Source organism: Andrena cerasifolii, chromosome 11 (assembly GCF_050908995.1).
Source record: "Andrena cerasifolii isolate SP2316 chromosome 11, iyAndCera1_principal, whole genome shotgun sequence".
In the NCBI taxonomy this organism is placed as follows: domain Eukaryota; kingdom Metazoa; phylum Arthropoda; class Insecta; order Hymenoptera; family Andrenidae; genus Andrena; species Andrena cerasifolii.
Window position 1 is genome coordinate 10208110 of NC_135128.1, and position 24460 is coordinate 10232569.

The window sequence follows — 24460 nt, forward strand, 5'->3', positions numbered from 1 at the left end:
TGGCAAACGATCGGACGTTCCGCCACAGGGTAAGGAACCTGTCCTAATCGAATTTTGTGGAACTTGTTACCAACCGATTTGCAGCTCACGGACACGCTTTGAAGGCGTATCCTCGGCGAGATGCCAAAGTGAGAACCGTACAGGCAATCGGAGATGAACAATGCAGTAGGAACGTCGACGACTACGAAACTGTGCTTGGCGCTTAAGCTTGTTCACGTGCACTTCTGCTCTATTCAGGGACCAAAGTCCTTCAAATTGCCGGTACTTAAGTACCCGGCGTAATTTCGCGCGCGCCCCGTCCAGGGGCGCACGAAGACACAGTGTGTCGTAATAAAAGTGTCGCAAAAGGTAAAACTGCCGGGACCCGGTCCTCAGGAGCATAACGCAACGTCACGTGCAGCCAATAGCCGCAGCAGCCGAGCTTTGCAGGGGACAAACGAGGCCACTTTAATTTAGGAAACTTGCTCGACATGCATGTCCAAGCGAGGGACGTTGATTTACTAACGTACGAGGGACTAAGCGGAGCGATTCGACAGGAAAACCGAACGGACATCGATGGCCGTGTGCGTGAGCCACGTACAAAGGATACCAGCGGCTTTTGTGATCGGAAGCTGTCAATATTTGTCGATGCCCGGTAACCGAGTAGCGAGCGATGAACCGTAACGTCATCAATTATCTCTTACATACCACTGCGCGAGCCTGATGTCACATTTCGTCTGTACCCCTGCCTCCCGTTCGGCGCACGAGAGTCCGCAGCGCGGTCCCACACGTGCCGCCCTCACACAGCCAGCCTCCCATTGTCCACTTTCTACTTACCTAGAGGGAGAGGCAGGGCCGGCCAGATTTGAGTACACCGATGGAAATTGTCTCTAGACTGCCGAGAACAATAATGACCCGGTCGAAATTCCGCTCCGCCAGAAATTGCTCGAGCGGAATGTCGAGACTGGCCCTCCATCGTTGAATCGATACTTGGCCCGTATGATACGACCATGGTTGGTCCTCGACGCGTGGAAGTACTCGCTGACTCGTGCGAATATTCTCCTGGGGGAATTGGAGGATGGCGAGCGAGCAGGGGGATGGAGGTGGCGGCATCGGGGCATTTCGTAGCACGCGATTCCAAATGATACGAGTATCGGCGAACCACCTGGGACAACGTTTTCTTACGGTCCAGCTGGATTTTCTTATTTTCCTATCGCGGATGACCGCTCGGAACAGATTCGAACGCGATAGAGACGGTCCGCGGGTGCTCGGTTGACTTCGCTTTTATCCGCAATATGGAAGGAAGTCGTACCAGATTGCCTTGAAAATGAATATATTTGTTTGTTTTTTTTTTTGTGGTTTCGACATTATTTACAGATTTATCTCGGAGTAGACGACCTAAGTTGTGGATCCGGTTAAATTAATATTAAAAAATGTGCACTAAGCGTTATGCGACGTGTACTTATTTCCTCTTACTTCTCTTCTTTCTACAGATTCAATCGTATTTATATTTGCTATAATTCACATAACTATCACTAAGACGAAAAATCGACATGCCTTCGGTTGCTCAGCAACGACGGGGGTGAGGGGAGAGGTACTTCGTTGATTCTAATTCTTACAATCAAACGTAAGCACGAGACACGGGGAACACACTGACTTCGAGTGATTCAGAGCTGTAAAATTCTTTTAAGTGTACACCACCCGGGGTATACGATAGATGTAATGACCAAACACGAAGGGAACTCGCACACGAGCGTTTCGTGGAATGCTCACTAATTGCTCAATCTCATAGGCAACACCAAGACCTATCATTCTGCAAATACTATCGTAGTTTCACTAGCTCCTTATGAAAATGGAGGCAATTTCATCAAAGAACGAAGGTGTTGGTAGTAAATCGCGATGTCTTTGAAGCCGCTTTAATAGTTTTAAGTATTTAACGCAGCTACATCTCTTTTGCTAAAGTAACTTCTAAGGAACGATCGGTGAACGGTAATATTTATTTTCTAATCGTATATATTTAAAAGCAATACACAAACATGTTTGTACTTTAGCTGGTCCGCTCGTTACTCTGATACACCCATGTTTGCTCATTTTAAGAGTATTGCATATTTGATCATTACCTCCTGTGTTTATGGTAGATGTATCAAACGTTTGAACAAACAACCTGTACAAGCAATTTGTTGCTCGCAGCGCTTATGCTGCTAGCTTCGTTACATGCGGCTATTCCATTTGGAAAACGGTAATATCACTGAAAATTCTCTGTTCGTACGTGTTGCAGAGATATTAATCTGTATTAATATCTGTATTTTAATTCCAATCGTTCCGTTGAAAGTCTACGCGCGATTAGTTAAAGAGATCGAAGCTAACGTGAAACATTAGCTATAATTTTGGTATCGACTGAGGTGGCGGGGGCACCGTTAGATTCTGTAAGTCATCTAACGATTTTATGGCTGCAGTCTGTAGATCGTCCATGCCCCTCTTCGTAATGTTTGTAATATCGTCGATCTGGCGACGAGTTTGATTGAGCAAGTCGTCCGTTGATTTGACTGCCGAGGACGCGATATCTTTCACGTCCGCCTGGATCTTCTCAATGACCCACTCCATCGCTTGACGGCCCTGAAACGTAATCGTGCGAAGGCACTTCGTTACCTCTGTGTCGCGACTTCAGGGTAATTCCAAAGCTTCGGCGAAATTTCTGACAGGAAAACAACACAGTTCCGCTCGGGAATGAAATCTTCTACCATCGATCACTTTACACTTTATAGACACACAAATATTTTGCAAACTGTGCGAGGCTGAAGTCGCGATGATAAAAAAAGACACTGAGTATCCTATTTCAATGTATCTTGAGAAAATAATAAAGAAACTTCAACATGAAAGCACAATAATATCTTGGTCATCGATGAATCAATTTAAAAAAATTACGAAATTGCCTACCTTCTTCGCGTTCTGTTCGATCGTCATCGTCAGTAACCTCTCTAGCTGGTCAATGAGAGGCACCCCTGAGATAGAAATCACCGCTTGCTGTGTCAGTAGTGTTTTCTCAGGGTTCTCAGGGTCTGGTTTGTACCTGACTACCTCGCCCACTGAAACATGCTTCCCCAAGCTCACCTGCAAAGAAAATAATGCGAGTCCAGCTTAACAATTTCCAGCGATTCTTGTCATTAGATGCTGGAGGTCTCTCATTTCAGCTGCGTGTTCTTATATCGACCGTGTTGTGTAACGCGCGGGGTTAGCAACCCGTAGATAGATGGCTGGCTACTATTATCCAGATAAAACGTTTCCACGAAAGCGGCGTAGAGTCTTGAATAATCGATGCCACGAAATAAGCTTGCCAGCGGGCTCACCCTGGTCCTCGTGTCGAAGCAAAATTGCTGTGTGCTGACCACTGCTCTACCACTGTCGACTCGCATTCGTCGCTTGTTAAACGAAGCGGTCGTGTGTTTTACAAATATTCAAAAGACACCAGTTTCCAATTCTTCCCTTTCTTGTTGCAAATGTATTGTCGCACTAAATACTTCTACCCACACACTGTTCATGCATATCCCATCATTGTTATTCAGGCATTCTTCAATCACACATCACTGATTTAATACTCGAGGGACACAAAGTCTCGCAAGACTGGTGCACAAGAAATACTTCTTAAACAGGACTATCTGACTTGAACGACAGACAACGTAGCTGTTCCATCTTTAATGAACTACCCCGCATGAAAGCGCAATAGAAACGAATACAAAGGAGCGCAGGAATTGCAAAGGAAAGCAAGCAAACCGACGCAACTGTATGCCCCGCGTTCCTGAAACAACACTTTTACCAATGCTGATGGGGTAGCAGGTTTGGGGTAATGATGATGATGATGATGATGCGTTCTCCACTTCGAAAATTGCATCATTATGAGCTGCGTGCGACTCATTCGCACTGGTACAGCGCGAAGCACTGTGGCCGCGGAGCTGGAACAATTGAATCGCGGGGGTGCAATACGTTTCACGGGGGAATTAACGCCCGCGGCGCATTGTGGATCCACCCTGGTCGAGATAGAGAGACGCGGTCCTCTATGCTCTCCGCCATATTGGCAATCAGTGAAGTCGACTGTGTTACATCGCGCCCAACTATCCACCGTGCGCTTGGCGGCCTCCCCAACCCCCAATCTTGCCACCCGTCACCCCCCCCTGGAGAATGCGAAGAGTCCGTAAAATTAACGCCCCACTTCGTCAATTACAGGGAACGCTGATCAGAGGAAATTCGGGCGGCTTAATTCTTCGTCGACGGAGAATTGAGGGGGCGATACTGATCGACGCTGTCGAATGCAGTTCTTTGTTCTCGCAACTGACAGCAACCCTATCAGCGTTACAAAAACATTACGTTTCTACGGTTTTGGTTCATTCTCTTGGAAACACGGATACGTCTACGGCGAATATCGTAATTTCCTTTAATTCCACACATGTCATTTACAGACGTTTCGTTTACCCAGGGCAGATCAGAACTCCACGCGCAGTTACGATCTGCACCCTTCACGGAACGAAGTTAAAACTAATTCCGCGGCGAGTAAACACGATTCTTTTCAGTGAAAGTAATTAGCACTTTGCGTTCCATTTCTACCCTTATCATTTAAGTGTTTCAGGAACATTGCAGCGGAGATCGGAGACCGAGGGTTATACAGGAAACGGAGAAAAGGGTGGCGGAGAAAAAGATAGATGGGAGAGGCTATAATTGGCAAGATGAACGGTCGCATTGTAGCTTTCGTAACGAGCGACCGTGAACGTGGTAAGGCCGAGTTTTTAAATGTGGTAACGAGCGAGAAATTACGTCGAAGAGCAGCCTTGACGATTTGTAAACCGTTGATAACATAACCATTAAATGTCAAGCGTTAATAAGAGACTCTGAAAGTTCGTGAAACTACCGCGAAATTGTACCCTAAACTCCGCCTGAAAAGCAAGCATTAAGTAGCGTAAAAAATCCACTCCTACTTAAGTCTACTTTCATAAGAGTTTCTCGAAACGCAGCGCTCGGCTCAGAGAAATCCGCTTTCCACAAGAAATGTCCAAAGACCTTTGCCCATGAAGCGGGTCTCTTTCCTGCGATTCTTTTGGCACAACGAAGAACGTAATCATCAGTGGGGTGGAGAAGCAAGAGCAATGTGTTGGTACCAACCCGACAAGGGTAAAAAGAACCGCGAAAAAGGTAAACGCCTGGCGCGCGATTTAATCCTATCAAGTGGACGATCGATCCCTCTCTCGGACCAGGCGTCAACGACGAAGTAATTAATTTTCACCTTTTTTTTCGGTCAGAGTAGAGTACGAAAAGCGTACATCGTCGATCCTGTCTACCCCGATCTAGTGCATCGGTTAATTGAAATTTTTCTCGTCAGCCGCCCGTCGAAACCGATGTTTGCCAATCCCTCGGTCTCTGCGCCAAGCACGGCGTTTGCTTTTCATTTACCGCAGCATTGCGGCACGGTCACGCTTAGTAGCGCAGTTAGGGCGAAAGTCGTTAACTAAAATCGAAACCACAATCCGGGGGGAAAAGACTATACGCGGGGGGGATAGATAGAAGCCCTGGGTCTCGGCACAATCCTGATCACACCGAACCTTCCATCTTCTGATTAGATTTTAGGTGGATTGGAAACTTTAGATAATCCCGATGTTCCGTCGGGGTGGGCTTGAAAGACGAAGGTTTGGTGAAGGGAGGAGATCATAAGTGGATAAAAGTACGCTTGTATAAATGGAGCCTGTTTCGGGACGAATGAAACCACTCGGAGTGGCAGGGAGAAAGAACCCTAAATCTTTAGCAAGGTACTAATGGCACCGTCGCGGAGGGGGAGGGTAAACTATGGCGCAAACACCGCGCTCGCGGCACTCTCCAATCAAGAATTCTCGTGATTCCGTTTCATCCTCCGCCAATATAACGTGGAGAGAACGGAAGGGTAGACCGCGCCCTATGAAGGGTCGTTGTGCGGGCTAAAGAGCCTTCTTCAGTGTGCACTCGCGAGTAATTAGCATCGCCGCATAATTGAGAGGACTTTACAGGTCTGGCTGGAGGCAGCATTGTTCGGGCATGGGTATGTTCTCCGATTCGGCCGTACCTATTCGATGCCTCGAGAGGGTGCCAGGGCCGGAAGCTCGAATCTACCAGGGCGTAACGTCGGAAGCTGGATCGACCTCGATGGAGTTCGGCCTCGGGCTTTCTCTTGCTCGTGGGTAATCGCCGATTTCAGCGGATTTCGGGGAGATTGGGAATCGTGTGCTGACAAATCCGTATTAGATCGTGTAAACGGGGGCTTCTAGTCATCTACCCTCAGCCGAATGGGCACCCGCGGTTTCCTTGCACATTCGATTCAATTACTTGTTTCCACGGTTATGTACATTTCTGAACAAATAGAGCCGCGCTCGCGACCCAAATCGATACGCCCGGCGCGGCCCCTTGAACACCGTGAAATATTAGAAAGCGAGATGTACTTTTCACTGGGATTTTCACGCGTATGATGAAGTGCCCGTGAAAATTCACGCGATACGAAACGAAAAAAGCATTCCCAACGCCACGATCCTTTTACCGCGTCGGGCGGTACGATCATTAATATCCATTTCCCGAAACTTCCGCAGCGACGAGCCGGCGGATCACGGTGGGAACATTTCGATGGGCTGTCGCGTGACAACATGGCCGACAAGGGTCTCGCTAGATCAAGGGGTTCAAGATGAAGCTTGTACGGGGACCGTCGTACAACCACCGGATCTCGCCACTCCGAAGTTACCATTTTTCATTAACCTATCCCGCGTCACCTGGCTCCATATTTCGATCGATTCAAAAAGTGCTGGGCGCCGCCTGCAGTACCGTGGCACACGCCCACATAAAAATACGTAAACGCCATGGTGGTGCGGGTGCACGCATTCGGGGAACACGGGCCCACCCCTATACCGCGTTCAACCGTGCGCAATTTGTTGTTTTTATGATTTAGAGGGCCGCGCGCACAATAATTCAGTCGCTGGCACATCCAGTCAACCCCGTGCACCACCCAAACGCAACCCTCTCGAGTTCTCCATCAGCAAAGTCCACGGGGAGTCTCCGAACACGGCCAGGATACATCACCGATACACGCGTCCGTTATTAATTCTCGTCCGATGCCGCACACCCCTCCGGCTCTCCACCACCTTCTATCCCACTATCTCCCCCGTGTCTCGGGTTTTCGCGCCTGCACGCACGGAAATTCGTGCCAGGACAAAGGAAGGATTGTTAGAGAGAATACACGGCTCGTCGCGGGTAAAATATCGTTCCGGTTCCCTTCGTGCAACGTATTGCGGCGAATTCGAACCAAGACCCCCTTCTACGTACCTGATTGATCTATTGGCTTCTGTTTTTCGACGATTTCGGAAAAATTGAAATTAATGCGGGCGGGTACAGGACGATCCATTAAGAATGAGTTACCCTGTCTCCGACTGAGAGGGAACAGTGGTTTCTGGATCGAAGAAGATGCGAAATAATTCCTCGTGACTTGGAAGTCACAATAAAAATCTCGAATCAACCCTGAACTGCTGAGTTCGATTGTGATCTACATCATCTACGTGATCTTTAGATGTAAGTTTGCTAATAACGAGAGACCAATATTCGTGTTTTGGAGTAGCTTATTTTCAAAGGACCTGCAGGCCAAACGCGAAACATTTCCACATACATCATGGGGCTGGGAAGTGAGGCACACGTTACAGCAGGTTTTAAATAATAACGCGATTAACTTAACGCGATCGTGCGTCACGTGTAGCAGCGTTGCAATATGTTCGTTTGATAATCCGATAATATCCGTCCATCTGGACGAATAACGCACCACCGGGGGAATGTTTCATCGTTTTTCTGCCAGCGCTTAAATTCACTGCAACGCGATTCCCAGAACGCAAACAGGCATTATTTTAGATTAATGGAACGCGATTCTATAACGTGACGATATTTAAAGCCCGCTGCCGTCGTGTGTATCAAAATGGTAATAAACGTGTGTGTCTCGTCAAGATCTATCGATGGGAAATTTCTGTATCCGCGATTATCTTCAAAATATGGAGTGGCGCGAGAGAAATATTATTGCCAGGGCCCGAAAACAGCGAGAGACGCAATATCATTCCCGAGCTACGTCATTTTTTATTCCAGAACATATATAATCACACAGCTCATCACTATTCGATACCAGCCTCTCCTAAATCAACAGTTCTGATTGTAGCGGATTTAGCAGCATTTACACAGCGCCCCGAATCTATCCCTGCAATATCGCCCAGAAACGAAGGGTAAGGGGAAAAAGAGGGAATGTCGCAAAACAGCTTTACCGAGAAAATTAAGTTTTAATACTTCAGTCTACCAGTGAAGAAGCAAGGTTCAATGAATTTAATTTTCTTACATAGGTAATTTTCATCTCAAATAATTTCTTATTTTACCTTGACGACAGAAGCTTATGCTTAAGCAAAGAGTGGGGACGTTCCCTATTTTTTAACCAGAACCTATACCAAATATTTACCCTCATCTTACGGGGGTATTTGAGCCTTACACCCTTTGCGATTCGACAGTTCTGTAGTCCCTTGTTCGCCACCAACAAAATATGCTACAAATTGCAAAATCACGAAAAATGGACATTCCTCGTTTTTCCCCTTTACCCTTCATATTAAGAAGCGCCCTGTGCATGCAACGATCGGCGGAGTCTGCCCAGCAAGAGACTCCGGCCCCATTATGTTCAACTTGTACTCGATGCATATACGCCGGATGCGTTTAGGTTCAACGATACGATGCCGCATTACGTTCCAACAGCGGCGCGATACGTATGCATCCCGCGTAACGTATGCAGCACGGCCTGCTACGGGGGCTGGGGGTAAATTGCTAAAAGATATCTCCCCCTTGGGATTCGACGGGGATAGGTTATAACCCGGCCCGGACTCCGTCGAGCTTATGTAGAATATACATTGCCTCCGGTACGCTTCTCTACAATGTTATCTGTATTCGTTTGTCCGCGTGCGTAACTCGCGTGCGTATATTTCAATGGAGGGATGCGGACACGCAGGGATCTCGCATCGGCATTCTCGCGCCTGCATTCGCCGAACAGGTAGGTGTGTAGGCAGAGAAAGCGTCGACGTTCCGCGGGGAATTGTTCAATTTTAGTTGAAGCTCGACCCCCGCCCCCCCGGCGCGCGGGAAACGCGGAAACGCGTCCCCGTAGATTACGCAGGCATGGAACGATCAGCGAGGAAATACCGCGCGGCTCTTCCTCCCGCGGTCTGACCTTAATTGGAAAGACGACAAAGGGAAAGAGAACGCCGAGGATCTTGAACGACGATGGTTACTTCCTGCGTGCTTGAAAGACGAACGACCTACTCGCCGGCAAAATTTCGCATTTCCATTTCTCTACCCACGCCGTTGTTCCAGGATGAACGTGTGCTCCAGGTTAGTTTATCAGTCTAACAATAAGAGTGTTTCTTCGTCGCTGATGCTAATTGGGCCGAAACCTGAAACCCTTTCACTAGCTTGGGGTCTCTTTGCGTTTAGATCCGCTTTGATATAGCTTTTTGCAGATTATTCTGTTCTGCCCGAGCTTGCGCGAAGCATACATCAAATAACTAGGTATGCTTCATTGCCTTAGATGGTCTCGGGCAAACTCCTAACTTTCACGACGAAAAAATACGCGCTGATTTATAAACTGACTTGCTAATGGCAATGGCAGTGTCCAAATATTTGTTCCCCTTAAGGAGTTAGAAGGCATGAAGGGCCTGCACAGTGCGCAATGTATTCAAACGTGCCGTTTCACCAATGAGGCACGTATCGCGGGACCCGTGTTGTATCTCGTTCCGCGATAGCCACCCGTAGGAACGTCCGTTTACCCTTCATAGTTGATGCACGAGAGCAAACAGCGAAGTTACATATAAAACAGCTGATAAATGGTCAAGTAATGCTGCTACAGTGTTTAGCTGTTAATGTCTGCGCAATGAAAATGCAATCTTCATGATTATGTTCCCGTGACCCCCGTGTAAACGTAACAGTCTACGGAGGTTTATGTTTCACAAATGTTTCCTAACACAGACATTTTATGCGCAGACAGCGGCAAACACCAGCTACCGTATTAACAGTTTCCGCGATTCAAAAAAATCTACATCTCCCGCGAGGAGCGACCTTCTCCCTCCACTTCCAGCTGATGAGTGCAACTTTGTGTGCGAATTTGTGTACGCCTATGCACTCGATAGTAGAAGCACACGTATCTCGAGGCTCGATAAGTAAAAACGATCAACGCGGCGGCTCCTTGCAGAGGGAAAGGATCCACTTTTTCTTCAGAGCCACCTGCGGATCGTTCATCATACCGGTAATGCATCCAGCATCCCGGTTTCTCTTTTCTCTCCTTTTGGCCGAGCAAGGAGCAGGAGAACGATCTTTGACGCGTACAAGGAGCCACGACCAATGCTCCACTCCCTTTCCTTCGCCGTTTTCCGCCCTGTCTTCCTGAAACCCTCCTGGCACATCCCTCCGCGGAGACCACGAAGCTATGCAACCCCCGGTAATGCGCGCATCAATAACCTATCATATCCGACCTTCCAGATGCGATGCGATGCTATACCCCCAGCCTTAAGACGTGCCGATCTCTTCGAGCCTGTAGCTCGAGTAAATGTATCTGCTTCTCGAGGTGGAAACCCTACCGTCCATAATTTTTCGACCAGACGCAACAAGGGGAGAATAAAGGTACTGGTGTCGCGTTTGCTTCCGGCTGTGTTCAGATATCTCTCGTATACACTGAAATTTTTTCCCATCACGGTGTAGATTTTAAGTATACGTGATGAGTGCTTGGTGTAGAAAGGATCACATGTAACTCTACAGGTGAAATTGCATCGTCCACTTTCCAATTACTCTTGCTGATCTCGATTCAAATGGAAATGGGAGTCTATTGATTGTTCGATTACACGTCTACACGTACAGTCTGCGTGCCTGTGTGTACGTGTGTACCAGCTACCAGCTTCGTTCATCAAATTTATTTTACCACTATAAATGAATTGCTAATGTAAGCGCGATAGAGAACAGTCTTTTGATCCTAAAGAATATCGAATCATGCATATGTATTTGTAACACGTGCTGTCTTCTTCTCTCTTCAGGAAATGATCTTTCTTTATCTGGTTGATTCGAATGCATTACGTAATGCAATTTAACGAATTGGCACGAAGCATGAAGCAGCGTTTGCAACGCTGAATATCGACCCGACCGTCCCCAATTTATCTCGCTTTGGGTAGATAAATTATGAGCACGGTTAAAGTACTTTGTCGAGTAATGTGTGAGTAATAAAGAGCGGATGAGAATGGAATAACCACACAAGCGTGCTTCATACAAGCTCGCATTCGGCTGATTAAACGTCGTACATGATATTTCGATCGAGAGTATGAATTAAGTGGAAACCATTTCTGTATTTCAGGTCGATTCGTTGATGCAGCATAGAAATGAGTAGATAATAGGAACCACTAGTTCGGTGCAATCATGAATTATTTCGTACAGATGAATGAAAATTTGGGGTGAATGTACAATGAATGATGATTTCTTAATGATATACTGTTAGTCGATCTTAATAATAATCAGATACCATTAAGAGACGTGTGCTGAACAATACAATAATTTAAATTCCATTACTGCACAGTGTCCAGTAGCAGTCAGATGATATTCATAATAACATATTCACTTACGTTTACTGTTTTGACCACCATCTCCCTCGAATCCGGATTAACCTCGCTCCATTCACTCGCATAGCAGGGTCCTCGGTGACCGAATAACTGCAAAAGCGCAAACACAAACTGCGTTACATCAAAGTTGATTAATAATATAACAAATTTTGAAGCGCAATTCATTACAGAAATTAATTAACCGATTGCTCATAATCAATTATACTTCCGCGATTAATATTGCTTCAATCACGGTGTTAACTCAACGCCTGCATTTCACAAGAATGAAGGCCCTAGCACCAGCGAACCGAGCAATCGAGTCCGAAATGCGTTTTGTGCGATCGAGACCAGCAATTACTCAGAAATTCCCGTGGATGGGGCAAGCTGCCTAGCCGTAAGCGCGTCGAAACGGTTACCAGCGGATGAAGAAGAAAAAAAAAAAGACAAGGCAGCTAACTCGAATCGAAACGAGCCTTTGCACTTTCCCTTCCGTCAAGTAATTTCAAGAGTGCCTAAACGCAGGGGCGGTGATCTCCTCTCCCTCGCCACCCAGCTGCCGTGCATTCGTTATATACGGAACTGTGATTCAAGGCATTCGAGCGAGCGAGCCAGCACAACAGAACCGGCTTTACGAAATGGCCAAGCTTATAGAAAATCCTGCGAAAGGAAGCAATTCGCCGAGCCGAAAAGGATTCGAAGCTGAGATCTCCCTGGCGGGGGGGAGGAGGAGCAGGGGCGAGAGAGGGTGGCTCTAAGGGAGCCGGTGTGCATTCCAAAACGCGGGCGTCTAGCTGGATGATTGCCAAAGAGCGTAACATTGGGGCGGGGGGTGGGCGCTCATTATGAAAGTTGATACCGTCGATGTCGTTGTTTTGTAATTCCCTGACTCGAGCCCTGGCCACCCCCGTACCTTCTTCTTGCTCGGCGTTGTCGAAAGTTTCGAATTTCCTGCTATGCTGCTGCCGGTGTTTGTATAGATTGCTCGGTCAAACGGGAGGAAACTGTTTTGTCTATAAACTGGCGCCCGATGAAGAAAAGGATTCATAGCACTGGGCGTGGATTGATTTCTTACCACGGCTGAACTTCGGGATAACTGAGTCTGTTGCTCAACTGCGCGTGCACAGGGGCCTCAATACGAAGATCGTGCGTGGACATATTTAGGGAGAAATGTATGAGCCTTGAATCAAAACGCTGAACCACACTGTTCAGCCTGTGTGTTCTACTTTATGGATTGTAGCATTTCGTCTATCTAAAACTTAGGCCAGCCTATCTTTAGTACTTCTCTGAACGTGGCACGGGGTATAAAAGTAGAACAAATTCAATTTGCTACTTATCGGAAAGTTTTTACATGGATGGTGTTAGTTACTTTGAAGTACTTAGCAACGTGGCTATGACTATGTTTTCGAGGTCACGTTAAATCCCAGTGCCAATTACGTAATGGTACCCTACAGCTTAAGGATTAACTGACGTCCGACCATCGGAACGTATAAACTACTTAAGAGCAGCGTGCAAAACAGCGAACACCCGGAAGCACGTGAAAGAGAAACATATGCAACTTCTATCTTACGCAAAAAACGAAACATTGCATAAGCAGAAAGCACATCTTCCTGCTTAGCATTTCGCGGCATATCGCCAACTATCTTTTGCGTATCTGATGCACCTACGTCACGGCTCGTGACGTCCCATCTTCGGTCTTACCACTAATTAACGCGATTTTAGAAGAACGCGAGGCTCTTCCATGTAATTTGATTCTGCACGTTACGTGTCTGGATAAATTCATAAATTTTCAGAGCCTTTGAAGGAGGGAAACGGTCGCTTCGATAATGTCTCGAATGAATGAATAACTTTGTGACCTTTACGCGGAAGCGTGTCTGTTACGTCATTACAAATCGATAAACTGGACAGTGGATAAAGTAAATTGATACTTTCCAACCCTGCTGTAATCGAAGAATAAAATCAAATCTGAAATATTAAAAACCTCGTCCGAATTCGGCGCTTAAATGATAATCGCGCGAATTATGTAGAATTCATTGGAAAGCTTGCAATCAGAGCGGAAACAGAATTTTAGTTAGAAAATCGTTCACTGATTACTCAGAGATGGAAACTTTGTACCTCCGATTAAAGAACTACCAAACGCAAACTACATTTTCAAGCACATGGTTGTGAGTCACTAATGTTTACCTACGACAGTATGCGACTCACACTGCTTACAGTCACTGTTTTAAAGCTCACACCTTGCATGAAGCTAACGTAAGTGGCAAAACCGATAATGATATCAGAAGTTTTATAATAAATTAAAGATAGCGATAGTTCGCACCGAAGAATACATTACATAACGCGGTACTGATATAATTCAATTAAAAGAATCCTACATCTTTAGGTAGAAATGTCGAAACAGTTGAATATATATATATCGATATGAAGACTGTTAATTATAAATCATGCACGTACATTGTCAAAGTGATTCGTTATATCAAGCCAAGATTTAACACCAATTTACGGGAAAATAATAAACAATCCGAATGTATTAGTAAAAGCTTCGTGTAAATTACATTATCCTAATTTGGATAGTACATAATTTAGATGGCAATCACAACTCAGTGCTCCACTCAGAGAGGTTATGGTCGACACTGTGTAGAACGAATAACCTTAATAATATTCGAATACTTACCGGCATTATCCATACTGGAAAACGCCATTCACTGGTGACCAATCTGTGAGAATATAGGATACCTTCTTTGACTTGCCTATCAATAACGTCCGTCCCCAAAACGCAAGGGTTCAAGGGATTTGGATATTTTCTGCATGCCGCTTTCACCACAGTTTCCCATGGATGCCTATGAATTGCAAATATTTCCGATTATTAACGCCGCGTATTGCGAGGAATAAAAAGATATTACAAAATATTTCCACATCCTAGCCTTGAAAGTTATAAATGTATGAAGCTCTTTAAATGACACTAACTCGAAAGTGTGGTATGACGTCCAAATCTTCATGTTGCTCGAGTTCCTTTTATGCAGAACGTAAGGTCAGCACTATAATTTAAACTATTAGCGATAACACGGAAAAACCACACAACTTTAACACAGCAAGGTGCGTCTACCGACTACGAGACCTAACGTAACTCAAAAGACGGGACCAGATGATTACTAAGTATGAACTTCATCCTTTCGTCACGTATTCAACCTTCGACAGTTGGTACACTAGGTTAAGTGACGAAACGATTGGCGCCACCTCAAGTTTCATCCTATTGGTCGAACGTACGCACACTATTTGCGCGCAGTTCAAAATGATTCTCTCCCGCCATCGGGAGTTCAATTCCATCAAAGTATTCTTTTATATAGCAGATTATACTTAGTTTTTAATTAAAAAATATATTTTTTATTTTAAAGCGACTAGACACAATTCCTGTTGTTGTACACTTTTGCGACTGGAGAAACGTGGAAAGTGTTACAAAGGTATAAATAATTTAAACTCAGCCTCGGATCAGTACTTCACAAAATTCAAACTTCACGATAGAATAAATCGACGCGCGCAAAATACGCGAAGTAGTGCTTCGCGAAGTAAGGCGGTCAGTCGGGGGGGAAACAATAGTTCGTTATTAGAGTAGTATTTTATTGTGAAATATGTGTTTATTCAAGTAGAAAGGGTTCAGAGGTCTTCGAGAAAGAAATTGGCGTGCTGCAGACCAAATGGTAAGTAAGTTTTAACGTTCTCTTCCTTGCGTAACAAGCCTCCTTTGCCGCGTCCTGGGAAGAACAAGGAACAACGTGAAAGTTTAACCTTCACCTGGCACATGGTCTTATTTCACTATTTAGCACACAATAATCATGCTATTATTTACGCTACGATGATAAGGAGGCAGAGTTCTCGTAAATAAATATATTTCCTAACGTAAGATCAGAAAACGCGGACACGTGTTATCGTTGCAATGCGTACATGAAATTCATGTAACTGGACATCGTTCCGTTTATATGAATATTACTTGAATTAGGTACATTTTACAGTGTAACACAACAAAAGGAAACTTAGGGAATGGAATTGGTAGCGTTTGGGTCGAGATCGTGGCATGCCTTATATCTATCCATATTAGTTGTCAAGGAAAATATGTGCAGCAGTTGAATGGCTACAGCATACAAAATATGTTACTGTTTACATTTCTCATTATTAGGAATGTGCGTTTAAACGGATACCATGTCGCTATTAGCGAATTCGGTAACTCGCACCGACTCTGCACTGGTGCCAAAAAATGACTTGGATTGGTTGATTCTTATAGAGCTACCTTCCTTTCTACCAGAAACAACCAATCCAAGTTATTTTCTGGCACCAGTGCAGAGTCAGTGCGAGGTACCGAATTCGCTATATGAGAACTATGTGCTGCTCCAGGGTTACTTGCTATTTACAACATCTTACCGAAAATAGCTTGAAGTTTTCTTTGTCCCGATCTGTCTCTAATGTGCAATGGTACCGCGGGCTGCGGACCTTTATGATTCATAATAATATTTCTAGCCGAGTTCAATGCATTATAGATAAGGCAAGATTTTGGTGCTCTAGCTAAATATACAACACATTGCCCCAAAAGTAGATCGCACTCTGGCATTCCTATCATTTGGCATCCATGCATGGCATGAACAGCTATTCCTGAAGTTCAAAACCACCAATTATATTAATAAAGAAAGGGAATACTTTTCTACTTTACACCATACATACCTAAAGCATCGGAATCTGCTAAACCAATATCTTCGCTTGATATTCTTACCAATCGCCTGGCTATATCTACTGGGTCTTCTTTTACCGCCATGATTCGTGCCAACCAATATAAAGCTGCATTCGCATTCCCAGCTTTTATTGATTTATGCAATGCGGAATATAAGTGATGTGTATTATTCGTTTGCTTAGCAGATAGCGTATGTGCGTGCTTGAGACTCTCTTTAACATCTTCAAGAGTTACCGATACAATACAAGGATTTTGTTTATTTGTTACCTTAGTCTTGATTGCTAACTCTAAGCCATTTAACGCAACACGTGCATCTCCATCGCATACCTCTGCTAGCCAGTCGATTACTGTCTTATCAATAGTAAAATCTGGCTTAGAAGTAGAGCTTAACTTGTCCTGTATATTACTGGAGAACTGTTTCTTTTGGCTATCACATATTTCTCCATTAATCAACGAAATTGCTTTGCAAAGAATTTCCGTAATATTCGACGATGTCAATTTATTCAGTTTAAATACACGGCACCTGCTTAACAAAGCAGAATTCAAACCGTAAGATGGGTTCTCCGTAGTAGTGCCAATCAAAGTAAATGTTCCTGCTTCTACGTGGGGCAGAAAAATATCTTGCTGAAGCTTATTAAAGCGATGGATTTCGTCCATAAATACAATGGTTTGGTGATTCAACTTTGGCTTAGCTTTTGCTGTATTAACGGCGTCTCTTATGCTATTAACTCCTGATGATGTCGCGGAGAGTCTTATAATATGCACTTTGTCTCCATGGGTCGTTTTGCTTAAGCATGATATGATTTTGGCCAAGGATGACTAAAAAATGTTTCATCATAAATTTCATGAGAAATTAGAAATTCGTAGTAAGTTGTTACTTCATATTACTTTTCCACATCCTGGTGGACCCCAGAATATCATGCTTGGGATATGTCCTTTTTCCAATAGCTGTTGTAAAACTGTGTTGGAACCAATAACTTGTTCTTGTCCTACGTAATCGGCAAGACACGAGGGTCTCATTTTTTCAGCAAGAGGATTGTGCTCTTTGTGCGAAATGCTTTTCTGTTGATTGGCGTGTGTCATATTTATCACAGGGTTTGGTTTGTGTTTCTTTAGTGGATTTGCTTGATCAATTTCTTTATATGGGAAAGGTCTCTTTGGAGTTGGCGGTGATTCCTCTGAAGCTGCGCTAATTAAAGAAAAACACTGATCAACATGATTCCCTATATCTTCAATAGAGTACTCTTCCCTGCACACTGGACACAGCATGCTTAGCTGTTTTCAATTACATTTAAATCACATTGATTTTAAACATGGAGTAATGTGTTTTGCACATCTGATCCTATCTGAATACATATAGTATATTCTTTGTTCTGCTTTCGTTATTCAAAAGCCATTCACTATATATTATTAAAAGTGTAATTATTCACAGCAGGCAGAACACATCAAAAACATGTTCCAAGCTTCATTTTTATATCAATTCACTTTCTCCATATCTCTGTGGAACTGGTTAAGATAGTGTACCATAGCGCCATCTGGTGTTCAATGTGTATTGACTGATTACGTGACAGTAGAGGCATATTTTGTTGGCTTGTAGCATTTGCTTATTTTAATTTATATAAGCTACATTTGGGAGTATAAATTAAAGAAATGGTTGCTCACGTAAGTCCGCAATAATGAGAATGTTCATATTGTATTTGAACATTTTGTGTACATAAGATATAGCATCTATGTGTGTAAAGTTACATTTATACTTTTAAAAGAAAAAAGCTCAGCGATGAAATGAAAATACTTTTTTGCAGAATTTTGTTCATCAAGAAAACTAATCCCTTGTTTGATAAACATGTCACACACATGGAACAAGAATATTTATCGCCAAGAACAAGAAGCTTTTGTTTCTAATCATGGTGGAACGACAGCCAGAGAAGTGGTATACGCAATTATGCCAAATATATGTAGTATACTCTTAACCACTACTACATTAGGACTCTTAAGGGAATATCTTCACAGAAATGTTAGAGTTATATTAGAATTTATACTAATTGTAATCCCATCTATATTATGCTGTACTACATTATCCGACCATATTATTGCTGTGTGCTTCGCTATGATGTTGATATCGATTATCAACATCATTATATTGGGAATCAAGTCAAATGCATTATCCAGTCATAGTCTGGGACCTATTCACAGCAAAAGGCCTTTCATAACGAATTTTCGGGCATTAACTAACATTATTACAGTGATATGCATACTAGCTATAGATTTTCGTATTTTTCCACGCAAATTTGCCAAGACTGAAATATTTGGATACAGTTTAATGGACACTGGTGTTGGATTATTTATATTGGCAAATGCTTTAGTAGCACCAGAAGCCAAAGACTTCACCCCGAAACCAAGAGTGGGGTTCTTCCATACTGTATCCAGGAACATAAAGCAATCTGCAAAAAGTTGCATTCCACTCTTAATATTAGGTTTCGGTCGTTCTGTTGCTATAGAAGTTATAGGATATCAGAAGCATGTAACTGAGTATGGGATCCATTGGAACTTCTTCATAACTCTTGCTTTCGTTAAACTATTCACCAGTTCCATAACAAGTACCATTAATTCCCGATATTCGTTATTATCTGGTGCTTGGATATTAACAATGCATGAATACATATTGAGTACCAGAGGGTTGAAGGAGTGGGTGTTAAGTAACAAACCTAGAGACGATTTTGTGTCTGCTAACAGAGAAGGAGTAGTTTCTGTGCCTGGGTACGTAGGGCTCTATTTAGTAGGGGTGGCAATTGGTAGATTGATACACTCCACGTATCAGAATGCATCTGCACAAAAGCCACTGCAGTATAAGCCCCAAGCATTTCATATGAAAATCTTTGGACATGAATTTGAAGGGAGTTACAACGAATCCATGATACTGTGTATTAAACTGTCTTTGATATCAGCACAAACTTGTGCAGCCACTTTATTCTGTGATTCGTACTTTAAAGTATCGAGACGCTTAGCAAATGCAGGCTATTGTATGTGGATACTTACCCTGGGTGTCATGGTACTGACATTATTGTTATTGATAGAAATAGTTACCGATATATTAATCGGTACGGCAACAGACACAGAATCTGTAGACAGAAAGGCCAAAGTGCATAAGACAGATGTTAAAAATAAACGAGAACACGTGCCAGACGAGTGTGAGAAACGCGCAACCAGTAATACTATAGAAATATTCGAAGCTGTGAATTATAACGGTTTAGTTTTCTTTTTATTGTCAAATTTGACGACCGGTTCGATTAATATGTTAGTACGCACACTATATGTGAATCAGTTGAAAGCTTTACAAATACTGATAGTGTATACAGCCGTAAATATAACATCTGTTTTATTTCTGTACAGAAAACGGTTACAAATTAAGTTGTAAAATACGATTTGCTGTACTGGCTATTCATTAGAGAATATGAGTTCATATACTGTAACGCGTATATACATTCCAGGCCAAATATACACATAGCATCGATGCAAACAAGTAATAAATTCGGAATATTGTCACTGCCGTTACGTACACATATCGAATTGTATTTAATATTTATTGCTTTTTCTATTAAACTAAGTATGTACATATATTGGTATAAAAATAAGTAAAACGCTTAATTGGTAACAAGTCGCTTCCTTAGTTTGACTTAATGATATTTATTTGCCTATGAAACATCTATACGTTTCGTTGTCGCCGAAACTGATTCCCTAAAACTTCGTTATAACTCATCTTTGGGTTGAACGTCAGGTTTCAATTCATTCACCTCTTCTGACTTAGGTGTTTCAATTTCCTTAACGCCACTTGTCGTTCTAGTTTCGTTTTTCATCTCCGACCTCTTACCTTGCGTTCTTTTACTAACGAATTTCTTAAAAGCATTATGATTTCTCACGTGATCCCTTGCTAGGGAAACTGTACGTAGAAATTCCTCAACATCGAAACTGTAATTCGTGAATTTTGCGTGAGCTCCTCCATCGGGATGTGTGCCCTGTGCGAAGTTTCAATTATTGTAATCAGAGTTAAGTCACATTCCTTACATTCGGGTATACGAAATGGAGGTCATCACTTACGGGGTCTTGCTGCACTAATTTCGACGTATCTTCCCACGTGAAGTATTTAACACCACGTAAACGTGCGAGATCTTTGTAACATCCTGGGTCTTCACAATTGTATCTGAACAGCATTCATGCGCAATCACACACAGGCTCTACAGCAATTTCGTAAGAAAAAAATGATTCCAACACACTTACATTTCAAATACAGCTGCCCAATCTGGTAGAAACATAAGGTGGGTCAGTCCAGCTCCATGAATACCGATAAAGATGTCGGAGTTTCTCGTAATTTCTAGTTGCTTTTTGAATGAGACCTTTTTATTGTAGACTACCTGTAGAAACAATACTTTTATCGTGTTCTTCCTACACCTTCCTACATCACCTATTTACCTTCCTGACTTTGTACTCTGGATTCTCCTTCAAAGCCTTCACTAATTCATCTTCGTTTAAGATTCTTCTGTACTGTGTATCCCTGCTGAGCAGAGTCACTCGTATCCTTTGGTTCTTCCTTTCGCGAAGAGGTATCTGTAATCTATGCATCACATGGTCGCCGAAAGCTTTAAACAGTCCGCTTTTTTCGCAGCCGTAAATCTGGAATATTATTCAGCCATTAAGGTGATCGATCGATACACTCCTCTAAATAAAAAAAGCAGCAAAATAAAAGGTCCTACGAGAGGTGTATTGTAGTAGAGACCAAAAATCATGCGCGGCAGCAACGGGAACACGACGTTCTTGAAGCAGACTGTTTCCCCGCGGAACGTTTTTAAGTCCCACATCGGGTTTCTCGTGAAAGCTTCGAAGGTGTCTTGAAACGCCGAGCGGTAACTGAAAGAGTGAAAGAACCATTGGTATCTAGCATGCCGTGGTTTTTCTGTTGCATTGGTGTCAGTTACCTGTAGCTTTCCCAGATCATTATGTGATTATCAGTGCTGAAGGCAGCGGGGTGCGAGAGGTTTACGTGCAATGACGCGTATAAGTTGAAAAAGTCACAAAAATGATGATACATATTTACTACTGAAACAGAACGACTTCGACAAATGAGTGGATGCCGGATATTTGTGCATTAATTGCTGTGAAATGTATCCACGATAGAATTCGTTTTTCGCCACTTACTAGCATCTATTTTCATTATGTACGTCGGCTTTTCGATAACGATATCACAGTCGCCGTTAACGATCGGCGGTCGATGTAACCTTCGAAAATTTCGTAGCTCGGGTCCCCAAGATTGCAACGGGCTAATGTGGTCCGCATTCTCTTGCAATCTCTTCTCGTTTAATCTAAATCGCATAGAACAGATGATTCCTGAGCTTGTATACGTAGAGATTAATCGCACGATTCGTGTGGCTTCTCACTCACGTGCAGTATCCACCAATTTGGCCCTCCTTCAGGACATCCATTTTGTAACGTATCGGTTCTTTCCTTTGTAGCAAATCCGTGAAATTTATCATTATATTCCTGGCTCTACAAAATCTCATATGTTCCGAGCATTCTAGGGATGAGTCGTCCTTTAATGAAAGACCTCGGTTAAACGAAAGCGGGAAGAGCATTCGAGCAGTTCCTATTTCTAATTGCATAGCAATACAAACAAAACTTGCCATAAACAATGGTTCGCAGATTATCGACATTTCCTTCCTCTGATCTCGTACGTAACCGAAATCGCCTTGGGCATAAAATGTGTCTAACTGAGCTTTCTTCGTCGTCACCCATCCTTTGTGATCACCTGGACATTGAGGAACGGAAAAAGAATTTTCGGCTTTGCAATTCGGCTCGTAACCCCAACAAGCTTTGGTATCAAGGCTATCCTAAGTTTTTCCAAGAAAAATCCCTCATTAGTATCTGTCCCTCGTGCCTCGAAACTTTCGATCGTTCGTCGAGCTTGAACGTGAAAACTTCCCAAAGTGTCTACGACTCGCATGCACCCCCACGCAAATGGAAAAATTGAAAACGGGGATATCGATCCTTTAATTACAGCAACATATCCTTGGGTACTCGTGTTACAAACACACCGCGTTATTACCTTGTACGGACAAAGGGTATTATTGCGGCACTCTTCGGCTACCGTGGGAAAGTAGTTGAAGTAATACTTGATGTGGTCAGACGGCAGATCAATGTCCGTGTAATTACTGCACGCGGCGGCGACCGCGAACAGCAGGACAATTGGCACTTTGATAATGAACGTAGTGTCGGTCATCGTCGGATACACTAACGGCTCGAGTCGAGGTTCCCTGAGAAAAGGTAACGTGCACTCGGTAGACGGAGTGACTGCACAGTGTGAATGGAGGAGGAACCACCTGTGCGAGTGGATGGGTGTATGACCTCACCTACTGCGCGTGCACCGTCATACAGACACGAGCACCCGTACACCCACACAATCGTGAGCGTATCGCCTTAAAAGAATGGGTGAAAGTCAATGTTAGAGTTAGACTCAGGTCTTACATCATTCTTCACGCTGATGCGTACCTAACAGCTATCCTTGAAAGTTTCTCAGTGAGAGAGAATGAAAGAGGGCCCCCTTTTTATTTTCGAAGTCATGCCGGCGTCTTAGATCCTGTCACAGACGCTGCGATCCTGTTAACCCAACCGGTAATACAGCAAGGCGGACAGTGTGTCGTTACAGAACACTGTAAGAGGAAGAAATGGTGTACTCACGTGCAGTATGAGAGTCTCACGAGTATGAGAGAGCAGAGAGACTTCGGTGCACGAGCATTTGGCTTTACTCGCCTTTCATACGCGAGTAGCTGCTTGCTTGTGTGCGGTTTCAATATGGCTGACCACTGTTATAATTTCTTCAACGACTCTTTTTCACGTGCACAAAGCACTTGCCATGTTATGCGTGTGCCATGGGATGAACAAATTAAGAAGTAAAATTGTCCTTGTAACTGCCTCGAAGTGTTGTTACTTGGCTCAGGAGAATTTCGATCTTTTTAGTCTGGTGTTTAAATCAGACTAGACCTCACGACGACTTACACGTGATGAAGTCAATACTTAGCGCATGACATCTATAGGTGGCTCGTTAAAATATGCATTACGACTACACATTCCTATATTTTCAGTAGTTGAGAATTAACTTTCTTTATGATCAGTGAACGATAAGATGCACTGCGTATTTCTTATAATATTGTCAGTAGGTATCTGAAAGTTGTGCCAGATGATCCTATACCACAGACAAGGTATAAGATAGACCTCTCAAATGCATTTTTCTGTCACCGGTTTGGGGGATCCTAGGACCCCCTTACCATTTTAGTGTCGCATGTAACGTTACCGATGTAGTCTCGAAATAGATTGTAACGCTACGTGTGGTAGGAATTAGAATTCAACACGGGTAAGACTAGGTCATTCGAAACCCGCGATTTACAAATGATTCTGGTAGAGTAGCAATGTAAAGATCGTTTTATAAAGGTATTCCGTGCAACGACCGAGAAAGAAGGATCACAACAAAACAAGAACACATACACCTTTTAACCTTGCTGTCTTATTCGGGTTTATTTAACGCAAAGCAAATTTATATAAACAACATCATTTGTGGAAGACATGCTTTCATGATGTAACGCAGAATACCTCGCCAAGGAATTGTAACTTGGTATATTTCAATAAAATGCTGAAGCAGAGAGGACTTTAAAAATTGTCAAAAACTCATCAGTTCCAGTATCTCGCTGAAATATTCCAACTTGCACTTATCCTTCCATCTTAACACTATACTCGAGTTCTGGGGTCCGGTAGGAACAATCGAACAACATTTTAAGTTACATATTTTATTCTTACATTCTACCATAGAATTTCAAGTTAAAGAAATTCTTATATACGGCTAGAATATTTGACAATCGCAGCCATCGGCTCGGTTCTCACCGATTACCAGGTCTCACCGCGAGGAGGTTGCTGCGCTTGAAGACCCGTAGAGAGATAGATGGAATCAAAGTTCCATCGATCTCCCTGTACATGAAGCCTACTAAACCAAAGAGATGGATGGAAACAAAGTTCCATCGATCCCTTCGGTTTAGATATAGAATCTAGGGAACTGCCAAGCAATCACTCGATT

At 43.5% G+C, this 24460-nt stretch overlaps 4 protein-coding genes across 7 annotated transcripts; 1 reads left to right on the top strand and 3 right to left on the bottom strand.

The window, feature by feature from the left end:
* Window positions 1-1295: 1295 nt before the first annotated feature.
* Slmo (PRELI domain containing slowmo) lies at window positions 1296-14796 on the bottom strand. Its single transcript, XM_076822704.1, has 5 exons — window positions 14595-14796; window positions 14302-14467; window positions 11655-11741; window positions 2917-3090; window positions 1296-2595 (listed from the first exon to the last, which is right to left on the bottom strand). The coding sequence occupies exons 1-5, from the start codon at window positions 14624-14626 to the stop codon at window positions 2359-2361; spliced, it is 696 nt and encodes a 231-aa protein (XP_076678819.1). The 5' UTR covers window positions 14627-14796; the 3' UTR covers window positions 1296-2358.
* A 428-nt stretch (window positions 14797-15224) lies between these two features.
* LOC143374513 (ATPase WRNIP1) lies at window positions 15225-17840 on the bottom strand. The gene is made up of 4 exons (XM_076822686.1): window positions 17236-17840; window positions 16341-17166; window positions 16044-16271; window positions 15225-15379 (listed from the first exon to the last, which is right to left on the bottom strand). The coding sequence occupies exons 1-4, from the start codon at window positions 17614-17616 to the stop codon at window positions 15282-15284; spliced, it is 1533 nt and encodes a 510-aa protein (XP_076678801.1). The 5' UTR covers window positions 17617-17840; the 3' UTR covers window positions 15225-15281.
* Window positions 17841-17871: 31 nt separating this feature from the next.
* Window positions 17872-20002, top strand: LOC143374512 (uncharacterized). 2 transcript variants are annotated; one of them, XM_076822684.1, is made up of 2 exons: window positions 17872-18009; window positions 18150-20002. In XM_076822684.1, the coding sequence occupies exon 2, from the start codon at window positions 18191-18193 to the stop codon at window positions 19760-19762; it is 1572 nt and encodes a 523-aa protein (XP_076678799.1). In that variant the 5' UTR covers window positions 17872-18009; window positions 18150-18190; the 3' UTR covers window positions 19763-20002. The 2 variants fall into 2 exon arrangements, with proteins under 2 accessions (XP_076678799.1, XP_076678800.1); XM_076822685.1 differs by having other exon boundaries at window positions 17952-18079.
* On the bottom strand, window positions 19912-23411 carry Eogt (EGF-domain O-GlcNAc transferase). 3 transcript variants are annotated; one of them, XM_076822683.1, is made up of 12 exons: window positions 23074-23411; window positions 22885-22992; window positions 22442-22811; window positions 22020-22226; window positions 21781-21929; window positions 21538-21701; window positions 21318-21435; window positions 21096-21249; window positions 20815-21015; window positions 20623-20756; window positions 20443-20545; window positions 19912-20360 (listed from the first exon to the last, which is right to left on the bottom strand). In XM_076822683.1, the coding sequence occupies exons 3-12, from the start codon at window positions 22613-22615 to the stop codon at window positions 20094-20096; spliced, it is 1671 nt and encodes a 556-aa protein (XP_076678798.1). In that variant the 5' UTR covers window positions 22616-22811; window positions 22885-22992; window positions 23074-23411; the 3' UTR covers window positions 19912-20093. The 3 variants fall into 3 exon arrangements, with proteins under 3 accessions (XP_076678798.1, XP_076678796.1, XP_076678797.1); XM_076822681.1 differs by having other exon boundaries at window positions 21318-21438; window positions 23074-23410; XM_076822682.1 differs by lacking the exon at window positions 23074-23411 and having other exon boundaries at window positions 21318-21438; window positions 22885-23067.
* Between the last annotated feature and the right edge of the window lie 1049 nt (window positions 23412-24460).